Below are 16,247 nucleotides of genomic sequence, written 5' to 3'. Positions count from 1 at the left end.
GCAGAAAATGCACCAAAAACTGACAAAACACACAATGCACATTTGCAGCCTTTCTGAAACGCATGGAAAAGCACACATTTTCTGTACAGTTTGCCATGCATTTGGAAACAGATGTGAATGGAGCCTCATTGTTCTTGTGTAAACACACCAATTTCACTTTCAGGCCCCATTCACACCTGGAGTAGCGGGAGAGCATATATTTTGGCTAGTTTTTCCAGTTAGACGCATAGGGCAGCCCGTTTATTTCAATGGGCTGCACTACACAACACAAAGTAGCTCATGGGACATTTTGGCATGGTGCAAGTTGCACTTTTTTACTGCCTGTTTTGATGCATTTGTCACCTGTTTTTTGTCGACTGTAAACGACCCTGGTTCAGGACAGTTGACAAGCATTTACAAGCTGTTACAGGGGTTTGGCGTTTCAAATGCCTCTGAACATTCGTCCTGAACGCATTTTTTTGCTTTCCAAAAAATGCTTCTAACATCATACTTGAATAGCGCCCGCATATGAAAATGGTGTTCAAACCACACATGTGAGGTATCACCATGATTATTTTAATGAGCGCAATAATTCTAGCTAGCGGCGGTGCATCCATAAAGGGTGCAGGAGCGCTCTAATTACCATAGATAGATTCAGGCATTGACTGAATATATCTATGGTTGCTGCTGACACCCCTATTCAGGCGTCTGGTTCCTTTTCGGACACCTGAATTACAGCGGTCGGGGTGTTTTTTGGATTCACCTGATTAGAGCCATAGGCTCTAATAGGCGCCCAAAAATGTGAGAAGCGGGCGCAACGCTGTGTATTCGCTTCTCACTCCACTGTATGTTAGGAAAGCGAAGGAATTCGCTTTCCTAACATTGAACCGCGCCTCAGCCAATCAGGTGCACCGGGTCTGTGTTACCTGTCACCTGATTGGCTGAAACGACAGGCGCTGTGATTGGATGCCTATCAGGTGTCCAATCACAGCAGAGGAGGAGCGAGCGGGAGAAGACATCTGGGTCGGGGAAGATGGAGGACACCGCTTGCCGCCGCCACCTGCTGCCCACCCGAGACAAGGTAAGTGCCAGGCACACGACAGGTGGGTGGGGGGCACAATGGCAGCACGTGGGACACAGTGGCAGCATTTGGGGCACAGTCTGAGCATTTGATGGGCACCATGGCTGCGTTTGGGCAAAGTGGCTGCGTTTGATGGGCACAGTGGCTGCATTTGGTACAGTGGCTGCAATTGATGTTTTTTTCACAGAATTTTGCAGTTTGTTTGCGCCCCCCCAAAAAATTTTGAGCACCAGCCTCCACTGATTCTAGCACTAGACCCCCTCTGTAACTAAAACATTCTACAGGTTGCAGTTTTTTAAAACATTACCAGGGTAAATTTTGCCATTCCATTAAAGGCTGCAATTTTGAAGCGTGACATGTTGGGTATCAATTTACTTGGCATAACATTATCTTTAACAATATAGAAAAATGGGCTAACCTTACTGATGTCTTATTGTTTTTATTCAAAAAAGTGTATTTTTTCATTAAAAAAAAAAAGTGCGCTTGTAAGACCGCTGCGCAAATACGTGACAGGAAGTATTGCAACGACCTCCATTTCATTCTCTAGGGTGTTAGAACCCCCAAACATTATATATATTTTTTTCGAAGTAATTTTCTCGCAAAAAAAAAACTGTTTCTAACTTGTAAACACCAAATCTCAAAACGAGGCTCAGGGCTGAAGTGGTTAACCATGTAAGCATATTGGTTACATGGTTAATGTAGAGGTGCTTCTCTTCTCTTTTATACTCATTTGTGACGTGATGCTACTTGTACATCGCTTGTTTATCAAGTAAAAAATGTATAAACAATAATTGCTGGTCTTGCAAAACACTCTCAAACCAAGTTACTCTCAACCTAAGGTTTTACTGTATTATATTTTGTAAGACATTAAAAAAAGGCATTTTATACCAGCACTTTGGACATAATACAATTGCTCCACATGGTGGCGCTGATGGAAGCATATACATATTATTGTGTCAGTTTCTCAAACATTTCACTATTGCTTTCCTGTTAGGGAGATGAGTTTTTGTTTTCCTATGCTCTAGGGCCCAATGCATTTGTGCTTGAAAATATTACATTTTTCAAACACATTTGTACATGTGTTGTATCAAGTTACAACATGCTGTTGTACATATATAACGTGTTTTTTTTTTTTTTTGTTTGTTTGCTGATCTGATGCAGGTTGGATGCTGGTTTTCCAGCATGCCCATTCAACAGAAGCTGGTCTTCTGTAGAACAGAGAGCTGTATATATGGGCGGAATTTGTCTGGTTTCTGCCGCACTGGCTAATTTCGGCCAATTTTCGGCTCGTGTGAACAAGGCTAGTTGGGAGGCTGCTTGGGACATAAATATTTTAACCACTTCTCTACTTTTGGTGTTTTTCAGATTTGGTGTTTACAAGACTAAAATAGTTTTTTTTTGCTAGAAAATTACTTAAAACCCACAAACATTATATATATATATATATTTTTTTTTTCTAATACCCTAGAGAATAAAATGGCGATCATTGCAATACTTTTTGTCACACCATATTTGCGCAGCGGTCCTACAAGCGCACTTTTTTTGAAAAAAAAATCACTTTTTTTAATTAAAAAATAAGACAGCAATAAATTTGGCCTAATTTTTTTATATATTGTGAAAGATAATGTTACGCCGAGTAAAATGGTACCCAACATGTCACGCTTACAAATTGCGCCCGCTCGTGGCATGGCGTCAAACTTTTACCCTTAAAAATCTCGATAGGCGACGTTTAAAAAATTCTATAGGTTGCATTTTTTGAGTTACAGAGTAGGTCTAGGGCTATAATTATTGCTCTCGCTCTAACGATCGTGGCAATACCTCACTTGTGTCGTTTAAACACCGTTTTCATATGCGGGCGCTACTCGCGTATGCGTTCGCTTCTGCGCACGAGCTCGTCGGGACGGGGCGCTTTAAAAACATTTTTTTTTCTTATTTATTTTATTATTTTTTTACACTGGAAAAAAAAAATAATCACTTTTATTCCTATTACAAGGAATGTAAACATCCCTTGTAATAGAAAAAAGCATGACAAGTCCTCTTAAATATTAGATCTGGGGTCAAAAAGACCTCAGATCTCATATTTAGACTAAAATGCAAAAAAAAAAAAAAAAAAAAATTGAAACTGTAATTTTTTCAAATGACAAAAAAAAAAAATGTTTCTTTAAGAGGCTGGGCGGGACTGACGTTTTGACGTCACTTCCGCCCAGCAGAGCTATGGGGACGGGCGAAGGAGATTTTTCCTTCAGTCTCATCCCCAGTCAGCAGCCGAACGCACCCGATCTCCTCCGCCGCTACCGACGGCTCCGGTAAGCGGCGGAGGGCGCGGGAGAGCGGCGGGAGGGGGGGCCCCTCTCCCGCCGCCGATAACGGCGTTCTCGCGGCGAATCCGCCGCGGAGACCGCCGTTATCATTAACAGAACCGCTGACACTAAAGATGGATACCTCGGTTGTGGCAGCAGCTGCTGCCGTTACCGAGATATCCATCTTTAAAGTTAGGCCGTATAAAGACGTACAGCGGTTTGGAAGTGGTTAAGAACACTAATAACAGGAATTGGCAGAATGGCTTTCTGTAAATGGGTTTATAGAGTTCTCTTAAAGTGTTACTAAAGTCAGTTTTTGTTTTCTTTTTATTAAAACAACAAAAATGTTTTACTTGCCTGCTCTGTGCAGTGGTATTGCAAAGAGTGGCCCAATCCTCCACTTCTAGGGTCCCCAGCTGCGATCTTGGCTCCTTCTCATCTTTTCATGACCACCATAGCCAGCTGCTTGCTATGGGGAGAGCATAGTTTGCGCTCCCGAACCTGTGTGTCTATGGAGCCGCGTCTCATAGACTTACACAGTGAGACTTAGGCCCCACCCCCCACTTCCTCTTCACTGCTTTTGATTGACAACAGCAAAAGCTAATGGCTCCTGCTGCTTCTCAAATGCTGTGTGAAGAGGAAGAAAGGGGAGAAAAGATGCAGCCATGCACAGAGCTGATCTCTTCTCCCCTCTCTTACTCTTTACATAGGGGAAGGGGGGCACAGGGAGATTGAAAATGTTTTTTACCTTAATGCAAACAATGCATTAACGTAAAAAACTTTTTACGTATAGTAACACTTTAGGCACAAGGATGCTTGATGGATTACTTTCAGACTTACCGTATATTGTACAATCTATTATGTATATCCAAAATAAATGGTTAAGAATTTACTGTGGTAGAAAAGGTTCTTAATTGAATAAATAATAATAATGTAATGAATACATATTCCAGCTTGAAGTGTGACCTGGCTCCCAAACAAAATTGGCATCCTTTTTCCCCCACAAATAGAGATTTCTTTTGGTGGTCATTTGATCACCTCTGCGGTTTTTAGTTTTTGCGCTATAAACAAAAATAGAGCGTCAATTTTGAAAAAAATGTTTTTTTTTTACTTTTTGCTATAATAAATATCCCCCAAAAATATATATGAAAAAAGTTCAGTTTAGGCCAATACGTATTTTTCTACATATTTTTTGTAAAAAGAAATCGCAATAAGCGTTTGGTTTGCGCAAAAGTTATAGCGTTTACAAAATAGGGGGTATTTTTATGGCATTTTTATTAATATTTTTTTTTTACTAGTAATGGCGGCGATCGGCGATTTTTCTTCTGATACTGCGACATTATGGCGGACACTTCAGACACTTTTGACACATTTTTGGGACCATTGGCATTTTTATAGCGATCAGTGCTATAAAAATGCATTGGATTACTATAAAAATGCCACTGGCAGTGAAGGGGTTAAGTATGTTCCCTGGGTGTTCTCTAACTGTATGGGGGGGTGGCCTCACTAGGGGAAATGACTGATCTTCTGTTCATACATTGTTTCTCTCCCTGACAGGACCGGTCCTCGCTCTGTAATGAGCGATCGCGTGTGCCCGACGGCGATCGCGCCCGCCGGGCACGCGCACGGGAGTCGGTGGCCTGCGCGAGAGCCGACGTATAGCTACAGGCTCTCACGCAGGGGAGCCGACCTGCCACCATATAACTGCCGTGGCTGGTCGGCAAGCAGTTAAGTTACCGATCCATGTAAATGCATCAGACAAGAATATATTTAAAGTGGATGTAAACCCCAAATGTTTTTTTTCTTTTTTGCTGTCACATTGTAGAGTAAAAGATTTCCTATTATCTGTGCCCAGTCTTGCCACACAGAGTTAATCCAGCTTTGAGCAATCCTCTTTTTTTTCAGTAAGATAAGATGGACTAACCGAGAAAAACCTTGGTCCGTTCCGCCCCCTTGCTTTGAGTGACAGTTTATTTACATATCTCATGCACTAGCTTGGAGACAGGCATTATTTTTTAATTCCCACCCACCTCCTTTTCTGAAGTCATGTGGTTACTTTTCTGGATTTTGACTGGATGTTAGGGATCATAGCAGAATTTAGTGTAAGCAATACATAGGACAAAATGCATGTTGATAAGGGGAGTGTAAAAGAGGGCGGGGCAGTCTACTGACATCACGACTCCACCCACCGAGCTCCAGACAACAGACCCACCCACAGAATCTGCAGTTTTTCAGTTCTTATAACAGACAGAGGGGAGACATTTGACAGGTAAGGATACATGTAGGAGGCATCTATATCCTTATAGATCAGCACCATGGCAGTAGTTTAGAAAGGATGAGAGTGGGTTTACATCCACTTTAATGAGATGGCTTTTTTGCATGTGTATTGCCTTTCTGCTTGTTTTAATGTAGTAAGAATGAATGTGCGATGCCTTCTGCTGGTGAAAACTGGTATTGTAGAATACGTATGAATATAATAAATAGAATGCAGCTTCATATATTATTGTTTGAATGGTCATACATCAGTCTGCTGATCACATTAAGGATGGGGCTGGGGCTAATTGCCTTTAAACTATGAATTTCTTTATACTTTCCTTTAAAATAAAAAGTACTTACAAGGGACAAGAACTTGCACATTCATTGAGCAAGACATCAAGACCAGCAATCAATTCTCATCAATGCAATGAAAAAATATGTTGCAAATAATAAACAATGTATCAGATGATTTTGGCTTTATGATTTTGTGATTATAGCCCTCCATCTTGACATCTTTGTCTGTCTTTCTCTTATACAGGTACAAAGTAACACAATCTGAGCTGTTTGCTCTTTTGTGTCGGCTTGCAGACGAACTCTTGTTCCGTCAGATTACATGGGTAAAGAAGCTGCCATTTTTTTGTGACCTTTCCATTAAAGATTACACATGCCTATTGAGTACGACTTGGCAAGAGTTAATTCTTCTGTCTTCGCTGATAACTTACAACAAGCAAATCTTTGGGGATCTAGCTGACGTCACCTCCAAATACTCGCCTTCAGAAGCAGAGCTTCATAGGTTAGTTTCCAAAGGATATCACTGTTAAATTGTGCCCATATATCAGGACATAACATCATATTTAGTATATGTCTTCAATACAAGCATATTTCCCCATGCTTTCCTTTTAAACATGCTTCAAGTACAAAAACAAAACAGTTGTGACAGAAATATAGTGTGCTCTTGAATGTCCTCTCTGACATGACAACGCAGTGAATTTTTAGCTCTGAATGCCTAAGCACGAGGTGTCAGCCCTGCCTACCCTATATCTGATAGATTACAATGAAACACAGACCTCGCCTCATCTGCCCTTCTTCCCGGCCTCCTCACCCCCATAACCTTTCCTTGTGCACAGAGCACAGGATATTATCGGCTCCCAAGATTTCTTGCAAAATCAACAGATATTTTTTGCACTTATTGAGCAAATATAACAAAACACTTTTAACTGTATATTGTATTTATCAAAGCAAATAAGAGAATTTCATTGTTGTTTTTTACATGCACTATAACCACTTGCCTACCGTACACTTCCATCCCCTTCCTGCCCAGGCCAATTGCACGATCATGCAACACTGTACACAAATGACATTTTTAGATTTTTTTTTCACACAAATGGAACTTTCTTGTGTTGTTATTTAATCCTTGCAGGGTTTTTTATTTTTTTTTTACAAAAAAAGACCAACAAGTTGGACAGATTGTGTCCGGGATGAGAGTCCCACTGGCAATAGGGGTAGATGCACTGATAGCACCCTGGGAACCAGTTCTCACTAATTGACACCATCCCTCTGTTTCAACTACTGCAGCATCTTTGAATCTGGGAGGTGGTAACACTAATAAAAGCATTAGCCAAATAAGCCCAGGAGGGCTTGGTACACTGACATAGCCTTGGACACTTCCAGTCTAGCTGGACCTAATTGGGTCCTGTTATCTCTGCACTGTTGAGTGTCTGGAAGCCGGCTTCAGGGAGCTTCAATTGGAAATAATTTATGCCTGGGGTGAAGCCGGGTAGAAGCACCCACAGATATATGTGAGTGGGAGTCTTTTTTCCTTTCTCCAATCGGTAGGTGGAAGGAGATTGCCCTTAATTTTCATTAGGGGTCAGATTCGCCTCTATTCATTTTTTGCTAGAGGCCATTGTTTCTCAATCCTTAATTCATACTTCATACAGGGTGTAACGGAGACAGTTCCGACTGTCGAGCCACTCTTGTGTCCTTGGGACTTAAATTTGCTCTCAGCGTTTCTTGCAGAGGCCACCTTTTGGTGTTTTTTTGCACCTTTTGAACCAATTTTTAGTCCTTGACTCGGAAGGTGGCTTCTTTGGTTACCATCACCTCAGCAAGTGGAGTTGTCAGAGTTGACGGCTCTCTCATGCAGGGAGCTGTCTTGGTCTTGTATCATGATAAGGTGATGTTGCATCCTCATCCAATTTTATTGCCTAGCGTGGTTTGAATCAAGACAGTCTTGCCTTCTTTTATAATCCTCAGTTGGCAGGAGTAAGATAGCTGCATACTCTGGAGGTGGTTCAGGCGGTCAGGATTTACTTGAATTGTCAACGCAGGTCAGAAATCCTGGTTTGTGCTGCCAGCAGAGCGCAGGAAGGGAAGGAGGCATCTAAGTTAACAATTTTTTTTTCATTGGATCTGCCAGTTAGTCAAACCTATGGCTTGAAAGGGCACCCCTTTTGGTGAGAGCGCTCGTTACCAGGTGTGTGGGGGCATCTTAGGCCATCTGCAATCAGGGGTCATTGGCTCCGGTTTTTAAGGCCTCTACATGGTCTTTGTTGCATACATTCACAGGATTTTACCAGATGGATGTCAAAGCCACGGAGGATACTGGTTTGACCTCAGTATATTACGGGTGGCAGAATAAGTCCTTCTCAGGTGGCAGTTTCTGTGATTGTGGCTCCCTTCCCTCAGGAGAATTGTTTTAGGACATCCCACATAGTAATTATTCAGGCTGCTTTGTGTCCCATGATGTACGATTAAAGAGAATTGGATTGTTCCTACAGCTTACCTGTAAAATCCTTTTCTTGGAGTACATCACGGGACACAGAGGTCCCTCCCCTTTTTTGGGGATAATCATTGCTTGGTCAAAACTGAGGTACTATCTGTGTACGAGGGGTTATATAGGGGAGGACTTCCCATGTAGTTGCCCACCCCATTAATTTGTTTAGGTCTTCTTGCAAGGTTTCCACATCCTGCGTAGATGTTATTGCCCTGCTTAGCTTGGTATCGTCCGCATATACGGAGATTGAGCTGTTTATCCCATTCTCCAGATTGATTATGAATAAATTAAATAGGATTGGTCCCAGGACAGAACCCTGGGTGGGTGGGTGTGTATGTACTGTATATTACTCATCAATGTTGTTGCACTTATTTTAACTGACTGCAGCCAATAGCATCCAGAAAATATGATTGTAACCCTCTGTTTGGCTTTGGGACATGGCTGTATTTTTGGATGGAAGTCTGAATAATACAACTTTATGTTGTAAAGTATTTGTTATGCCTGAAGTTACAATATTTAACAGAATACATGGGATGGCAGATGCTCACACCATATTACCCTTGATGTTACCTCAACCATTCCCCTAAAGTTCAGCTATCACATTTATGTAATATGACTTTACTACAGTGATCTTTGACCATTGTGGCATAAATTAACAGAAATGAGCACAGGGTTTTTGTATTAGGGGTACCAGCCTGTCACTAAATCTGCTCTTATCTGTTTTTCTGAGTATGTAATATGGAAACCGATTTATGATGTGTGTTTTTCATAATCAGCCTCTTATCAGGCGCCAGATTAGGCTGTGATTTAAGGTTGGTTTTGTGTTCACGCACAGCTGCACCAGCCTCTAGCCAGCTCCAGAAAGCCACTAACAAGCTTACATGCCAAGTAGTTATCTGAAGCTCGTTATTTCAGGCTCCTCTTCTACTCCTCCAACCCATAATTCCTGGGGAACACCTTCATTGGTTAGTGGCACCATTTTTAAGAGGCAGGAAAATTATTACTTTCAGGAAAGGTTTGCTCTGCTGTGAACTTTTTTTTTTTTTTTTTCCAAAAGCCGTTATCTAATGCTATGATTTGTTAATTCCGGTCATCTCTGTGCTTAGTGAGAATGAAAAAAGAAAATGTTATTTACAGGAAAAAAGAAAAGAAGCACTGGGCTAAAGTGAAAGTTCACCTCTTCACCCCTGAAATTTGAGAAAGCATTCCATGTACATTTGCATTCTATCATGCGGTTACTTTATTTTTAACCTTTATTTTCCCCCAAACAAAAGTTAGGGAAGAAATATAACCTTGTTAGTTTATTATTTTGTTGTCTGTGAGTCCCGTTGAGGCGATACCCTTCACTTTCTGTCCTGGAGATGTCGTAGGAAATCTCTGCATGTGAGGGAGAAATCCTCTCTTTGACAGGTGACCACATTTGAAAATTTCCTTCCATCACTTGTTTTGGTGTCAAATGCAAGATGTTGGATATACCATCACTTTCTATCTCAGTGATTATGGTCACTAGGACAAAAAGAGCAGCTTGATCTTCGTACCTACCTAGGGACATAGAAAGCAATATAAACTTGATGGGGTTTATAATTTCACTCTCTCAATCAACTTTGACTATTTTTAATCCTTATTAGTAAGTGGATAGGAAAGTATATCATATTTACCTGTTTTAACCTTTTTTGTACATTTATTCAGTTACTTCCTGGTTTCCAGGGTTAGACAAATAATGCCATACATCCTAGGAGTCTTCAGAAGGGGAAGAGGGGCTTTCTCAGTTATGCACGCCCTTCTGCCTGAGCTAATGTCAGATGGATTCCAGGAAGTACATGCTACATGAATCATTTGCCCTTAATCAAGATGGCCGCAGCCCAAAATGCCAGGGTGTTCTCAGCAAAATAAAGTATGGAGACATGGATGAATGGGGGCGTTTCCATTCAATATTAATCAATTAAACAGCGTTTTTTCTTTATGGTTCTCAGATGCAGTGTTGTTCCATTTTAAAGAAGAACTTCACTCCTGGGACATTCTTGGCCATGCGGCGCCATCTTTACTTATGTCTTGTGGACCCAGCAGAGGCCAGTAACACAACTTCACTCCTTGGACATTCTTGGCCATGTGTCTCCTAGTAGATTAGTAATATAATTCGAATTATGATAATTTTATAAAAAAAGAAAACATACAAACTTTTAAGCTTTAGCGCCAATTAACTGAATGCAGAACTGTTAACTATCAGTAGATTTGCTTGATTAACAGTAAACATACAGTTGGCCAAAAAAATATGTCTGTGATGTTAAGGGTGCGTTCACACAGGGCGCTTTACTGTGGACCCACGTGCAGGTCCATGTTTCCCATGTTTCTGTGTTGCATGCATCCCTGTGCTGGTGTAACATTCATTTCCATAAGGCCATGTGGCTGCATGGACAAGCAGCTGTGTCCTAATATGACATGTGGGTGCAAGTCTCTGAATACATACAGGGTGAGTTCTGGGACCCTCACCTGCCTGTCATATTGGGACACAGTGACTAGTAGCGATAAGCCGAACACCCCCCCGTTCGGTTCGCACCAGAACCTTCGAACGAACCGATCGCTCGCGCGAACTTTAGAACCCCATTGAAGTCTATGGGACTCGAACGTTCGAAATCAAAAGTGCTAATTTTAAAGGCTAATATGCAAGTTATTGTCGTGAAACGGGTTTGGAGACCCGGGTCTTGCCCCAGGAAGCATGTATCAATGGAAAATAAAGTTTTAAAAACTGACGTTTTTTCAGGAGCAGTGATTTTAATGATGCTTAAAGTGAAAAAAAAATTGAAAAATTCCTTTAAATATCGTACCTGCTGGGTGTCTATAGTATGCCTGTGAAGTGGCATGTGTTTAGAACTGTCCCTGCACAAAATGACATTACTATAAGAAAAAAGTCATTTAAAACTGCTTGTGGCTTTAATGTAATGTCTGATCCCTGCAATATGGATGAAAATCATTGAGAAAAATAGCATGCCCCCCCCCCTTTCCCTCCAGGTCATTACCAGCCCCTTTGGTCCTATATACTTTGAACAGCAGTATACAGGCAGTGCAAACAAGACAGGGACTGTAGGTTGTTTGTTAAGTAGAATCTGTTTGTAGTTTTGAAATGGTACTTTTTTTCAAGTGTAGCTCCAGCCAAAAAAATCTATTTATAAGCTTTTTGGAAAACATAGAGAAGAGTTATCACCCCTGTAACATTTGTTTTGCTGTCTGTGCGCATCTGTTCAGAAGATTGCCCCCTCACTTTCTGTCCCAATGACAAATGTTTTTTTGAAAATGTTTTTTTTTTTAGTGAAACAAGGATTGGTGATAAAGCATCAGTGGACAGGAGACACCTCTTACAGAAGAGAATTTCCCTTCCTAGGGGTAGATTTCCTCCCACTTCCTTTTGTCTCCTTCCGTTTGCAAGTAGGAGCCATTTGTAAAGTTGGATGTTTGAAAGTAGGGGCCTGCTGTATATACTCTGCAGAAATTTGGGCCCTAGGTGTTGGTGTTGCCACAACACTGTAAGCCCTCACAGTTAGTCTTGGTGGGCGCTGGAACGCCCTGCTGTGAACTATTATATATCAAGAATTGTAATGACATGCCCCTGTTGAACAGGGGCAGAAAAATTGGGCCTTTGTTGGTGGTGGTGGTGCTGGTGCCACAACACTGTAAGTCCTCACAGTTACCCTTGGTGGGCGCAGGAATGGGCCCTGCTGTTAAATAGTAGATCAAGAATTGTAATTACATGCTCCTGTTGAACAGGGGCATAAAAATTGGGCCTTTGTTGGTGGTGGTGCCACAACACTGTAAGCCCTCACAGTTACTCTTGATGGGCACAGTAATGGGCCCTGCTGTGAAATATTAGATCAAGAATTGTAGGGGCAGAAAAATTGGGTCTTAGGCACTGGTTCCACAACACAGCAACCCCTCACAGATACTCTAGTTGGAGCACACTAATGAGCCCTGCTGCAAAGTATTGCATCAAAATATGTAATTACACGCCTTGTTAAACAGGGGCAGAAAAATTGGGCCTTAGGCACTGGTGTTGGGGCCACAACACTGCAACCCCTCACAGATACTCTAGTTGGAGCTAATACTCTGTGGTATTAATATGAGAACACCAGCAAATGTATTCACATAGCTTTAGGTGCACACTGTGCAGAGGACACAGTACACCAAGTGAAAATACTTGCGGATCAGCCACTGCCTGTGGTATTAATATGACAACAACAGCAATTGTATTCACGTGGCTTTAGGTGCACACTGTGCAGAGGACACAGTACACCAAGTGAAAATACTTGCTGATCAGCCACTGCCTGTGGTATTAATATGAGAACAGCAGCAATTGTATTCACGTAGATTTAGGTGCACACTGTGCAGAGGACACAGTACACCAAGTGAAAATACTGCAGCTAGCACAATCACCTGCCTTGCCTGTCAGTATATTAGGAAGAGCGGATCTAGCTAAACTCAATACAGTGTATACATAAATATATACAACACCTGGGATGCATATATATCCTCTATACACTGTAACTCTTACTAGCCTGCCTGCCTGCTCGCTCTATCTAACTCAAGAAAATGACACTCTCTCTCTCTGTCTCTCTCTGTCTTAACCACCGCAACACACTACACAAGGCCGACTTCCAGGCGGCCTTATATATTGTGGGGTGTGTACTAAACCAAAAGTAAAAAATAAAAAAGAGAAACAGACTGCTGCACACCCTAAAGAGTTAACTACAAATTTATTAGAGTAATATAAAAAAAACACACATGTATAAGGCGTGTACTAAACCCCCTGAGCCATAATTGGCCAAAGCCACCCTGGCTTTGGCCAATTATGGCTCTCTGTTTTTTGCACGCTGTGATTGGCCAAATCATGCTTGGCCAATCATCAGCCAGCAATGCACTGTGATGCCGCAGTGAATTATGGGCCGTGACACACCGCTCGAATTTGGTGCGAACAGCCCATAACATTTGTAATTCGACTAATGATCAAACATACTAGGGATGCACACCAGCGTGTTTGCACACTCCACGTGCAGAGCCCGCCAGAATGTCTCACTGCCTGTGATTAGTGCAGAGCCGATTTCATGGTGGGCTCTGCACGTGGAATGTGCGAACACGCCGGAGCTCATCCCTAACAGTGACTGTGTCTGTGGAGGCGTGTTCCCTAATACAAATTAATAGGATCCCGGCACGGCAACCTGCAAGGAGCCCAGGGTAAAGCCCCCCGTGTGAGTGGACCCTAAGGCAGTCCATACAATATGCAGTTTTCTTTCCTTTAACCATGGGGAAATCCCTCTACGTGCGCTATTGTAGTCTGACAGTGGAAGGTTTCCCAGCTGTCAGAGTATAATAATCACTGCTGGGAGCAATTACCGGCAATAAATGAAGTGAAAAAAAAATGACAGGATAGTTGTACTGAAGTCAATCGATGGATTGACTTCAAGACAGCTAGCCTGTCCATAGATGGATCAAAATTTGGCCAGTTCCTACTGAACCAGACAAATTTTAATCCGTCTTTGACCAGCTGAAAATGATTGTAAAGCAATAACAAACATGTCATACTTGCCTCCTCTGAGCAAGGGTTTTGCACAGAGTAGTCCCAATCCTCCTCTTCTGGGGTCCCCTGTGATGCTCCTGGCTGCTCCTCTTCTCGAGTGCCCCCATAGAGAGCCCTTTTCCATGGGGATAGTCGTGCGTGCGCTCCTGAGTCCTGCTGCTGCGTCCATTGACACAGACAACAGGACTCTGCCCTGCCCAGCCAATGGCTCCTGCTGCTATCAATCTATCCAATGAGGACCCAAGACAGCGGCTGGAGCTGCTGTGCTCATCCCCATCGCTGGAATGATTGGGCTCAGGTAAGAAAAAGAGGGGGGTTGGGAGGGGGCAGCACAAAAGGTTTTTAACCTTTAATGCTTTACAACCCCTTTAAGAAAGATATTTCATTTTCAGAATGAAATATAAAAACCTGGTCCACATTGCTTGCTAATAGACCAAGGTCTATTTGTATAAACAGTTGCACAATATGGACAGGTATTAAAGTAAAGACCCTTGACATGTTTTGCACAAAAAAGTGCTTAGACTTAAAGGCTTTTCTCTTGACACCTGTCTGCATTGTGCCTTCGGTTGTAAAAATAAACTTCTAGCAGGGAGCAGCATGGGCCTGGTTTTTGGATTCACTGCATGTATTCAGACCGGGCAAGGTTTTGGATCTACAGGGGCATGTAGGACTGGCTCCCTTGCAGCAGTAGGCATTTTTGCTTTATAAACATAGATGGCTTTACCATCCAGTGTTTACCCACACTTTGAGACTGAGGTAAACCACAAGAAAGACTATTTGTAATACTTATTTTTTTCATTTATTTTTATGTCTAAATGTAGCTAAAATTGAAAGAAATTTTTAATCAAAGTGGTTGTTATGCCACTGAATTCTTCCGTCCCCTCTGTAATATAACAAGAAGTGTCCCTGTATTATATAAAAACTATGCCAATCTGTACCTATATCACAGTGGCTCCTGGCGATCACGTGACTCCTCGGCTCTCTCCTCTGCCTGGCTGACGGCTCCAGCGGGTGGGGCTGAGCACTCCTGCTAATGTCAGCCAGGGAGGAGGCTGAAGAGAGAGAGTTGAGGAGAGACGTGATTACCGGGAGCCACTGTGATCTAGGTACAGATCGGCATAGTTTTTATATAACACATGGACACGTATTGTTATATTACAGATTGGATGGGATGATTTTATATTTGATATGAGAGCAGCATGACTTATTAATATAGTTAGAGAATCAAATGTGGCAGAATGGTGTGAGTCATTATTTTTTTTATTTTTATTTTTTTAACCAAGGCCTACTATATAGATTTTTGTTTTATTGTACAAGAAACACACATGTAATGCAACCAATTAATATTATTTTCCTATTGAGAAATACAAAAGGAAAGCTAAACCATGCTGGATTTGGTTAAATTCAGCCCTATTTTTCTACTTTGCTATCCTTTTTATAATTCAGGTTCTGATCATAACTGAAACAAAATGCTTTTCACATACTGACTGAATTGTTCCTCTGAGACTTAATAACTTCTAAGTTTAGATTTATGCAAGTGCCTCCCAGTCAACCAGCTAGGCAAAGAGCAAAGGTGCTATAACCCTTTGTGGTTAGTTATAAATTCCCTGTCAGTGGTCTGGTTTTATAATCTGGGTTAATACATATGATTGCTTTTAGCACTTTAAGACTTGTCCCATAAACTGCACATTGTACAATAATAAAATTAGTATTTTTATAAAACCTGATTTAATAACAGGTTTATTTTAGTAGATGAGGCAAAAGCATTTATCCTGCTTCTCTTCCAGAGTGGTGTTTGCAGATCCTTGTGCATTGTAATATATTCTGTCTGGGTGAGAAGTTCAAGGATACAGTTGCAATTTCTCTAATTTGAAGGATTATATATAAAGCTTTGACTTTGCTACTTGATTAGCAATTCTATGTATATCCTTTGCACTCTGCCATCCAGAGTTTTCACTCTGACGTGGGTCGATGTTGGGCTGCATCCAGCAGTTGTTACCCTAAACCCAAACCATTTACAGTGAAATTATTATTGCTTGTGACAAAATATAACTACTTGCAGTTTGTAGCATATTGTATGATTAACTGCCAGTTAGATGTGAAGCAGTGCATATTAAAATGTTCATGTTTTTTTCTATTCCCTTTATTCTTTTGTAAAAAATCTTGTAGTTCAAGATGAAATTTGCCCATTCAAGGGAGTAAGGTATCACACATAAACTTATTTGCTTCAGATGCTGTCAAGCGTGTGTACAAAACAAGTGTGTCTTGCCTACAGTCAAGCATGGTGGT

General features: G+C 41.6%; 1 protein-coding gene across 1 annotated transcript in view; it reads left to right on the top strand.

Annotated features, from left to right (window-relative positions):
• Window positions 1-16,247, top strand: part of NR6A1 (nuclear receptor subfamily 6 group A member 1) — a 119,007-nt gene that overhangs the window by 85,768 nt on the left and 16,992 nt on the right. Inside the window, exon 6 of the mRNA XM_040324869.1 lies at window positions 6,155-6,409. Coding sequence (XP_040180803.1) covers window positions 6,155-6,409 — 255 coding nt within the window. The remainder of the gene's footprint in view (window positions 1-6,154; window positions 6,410-16,247) is intronic.

The sequence above is a fragment of the Rana temporaria genome, chromosome 9 (assembly GCF_905171775.1).
Source record: "Rana temporaria chromosome 9, aRanTem1.1, whole genome shotgun sequence".
Taxonomy (NCBI): Eukaryota; Metazoa; Chordata; class Amphibia; order Anura; family Ranidae; genus Rana; species Rana temporaria.
This window is presented reverse-complemented; position numbering and strand designations above follow the sequence as displayed.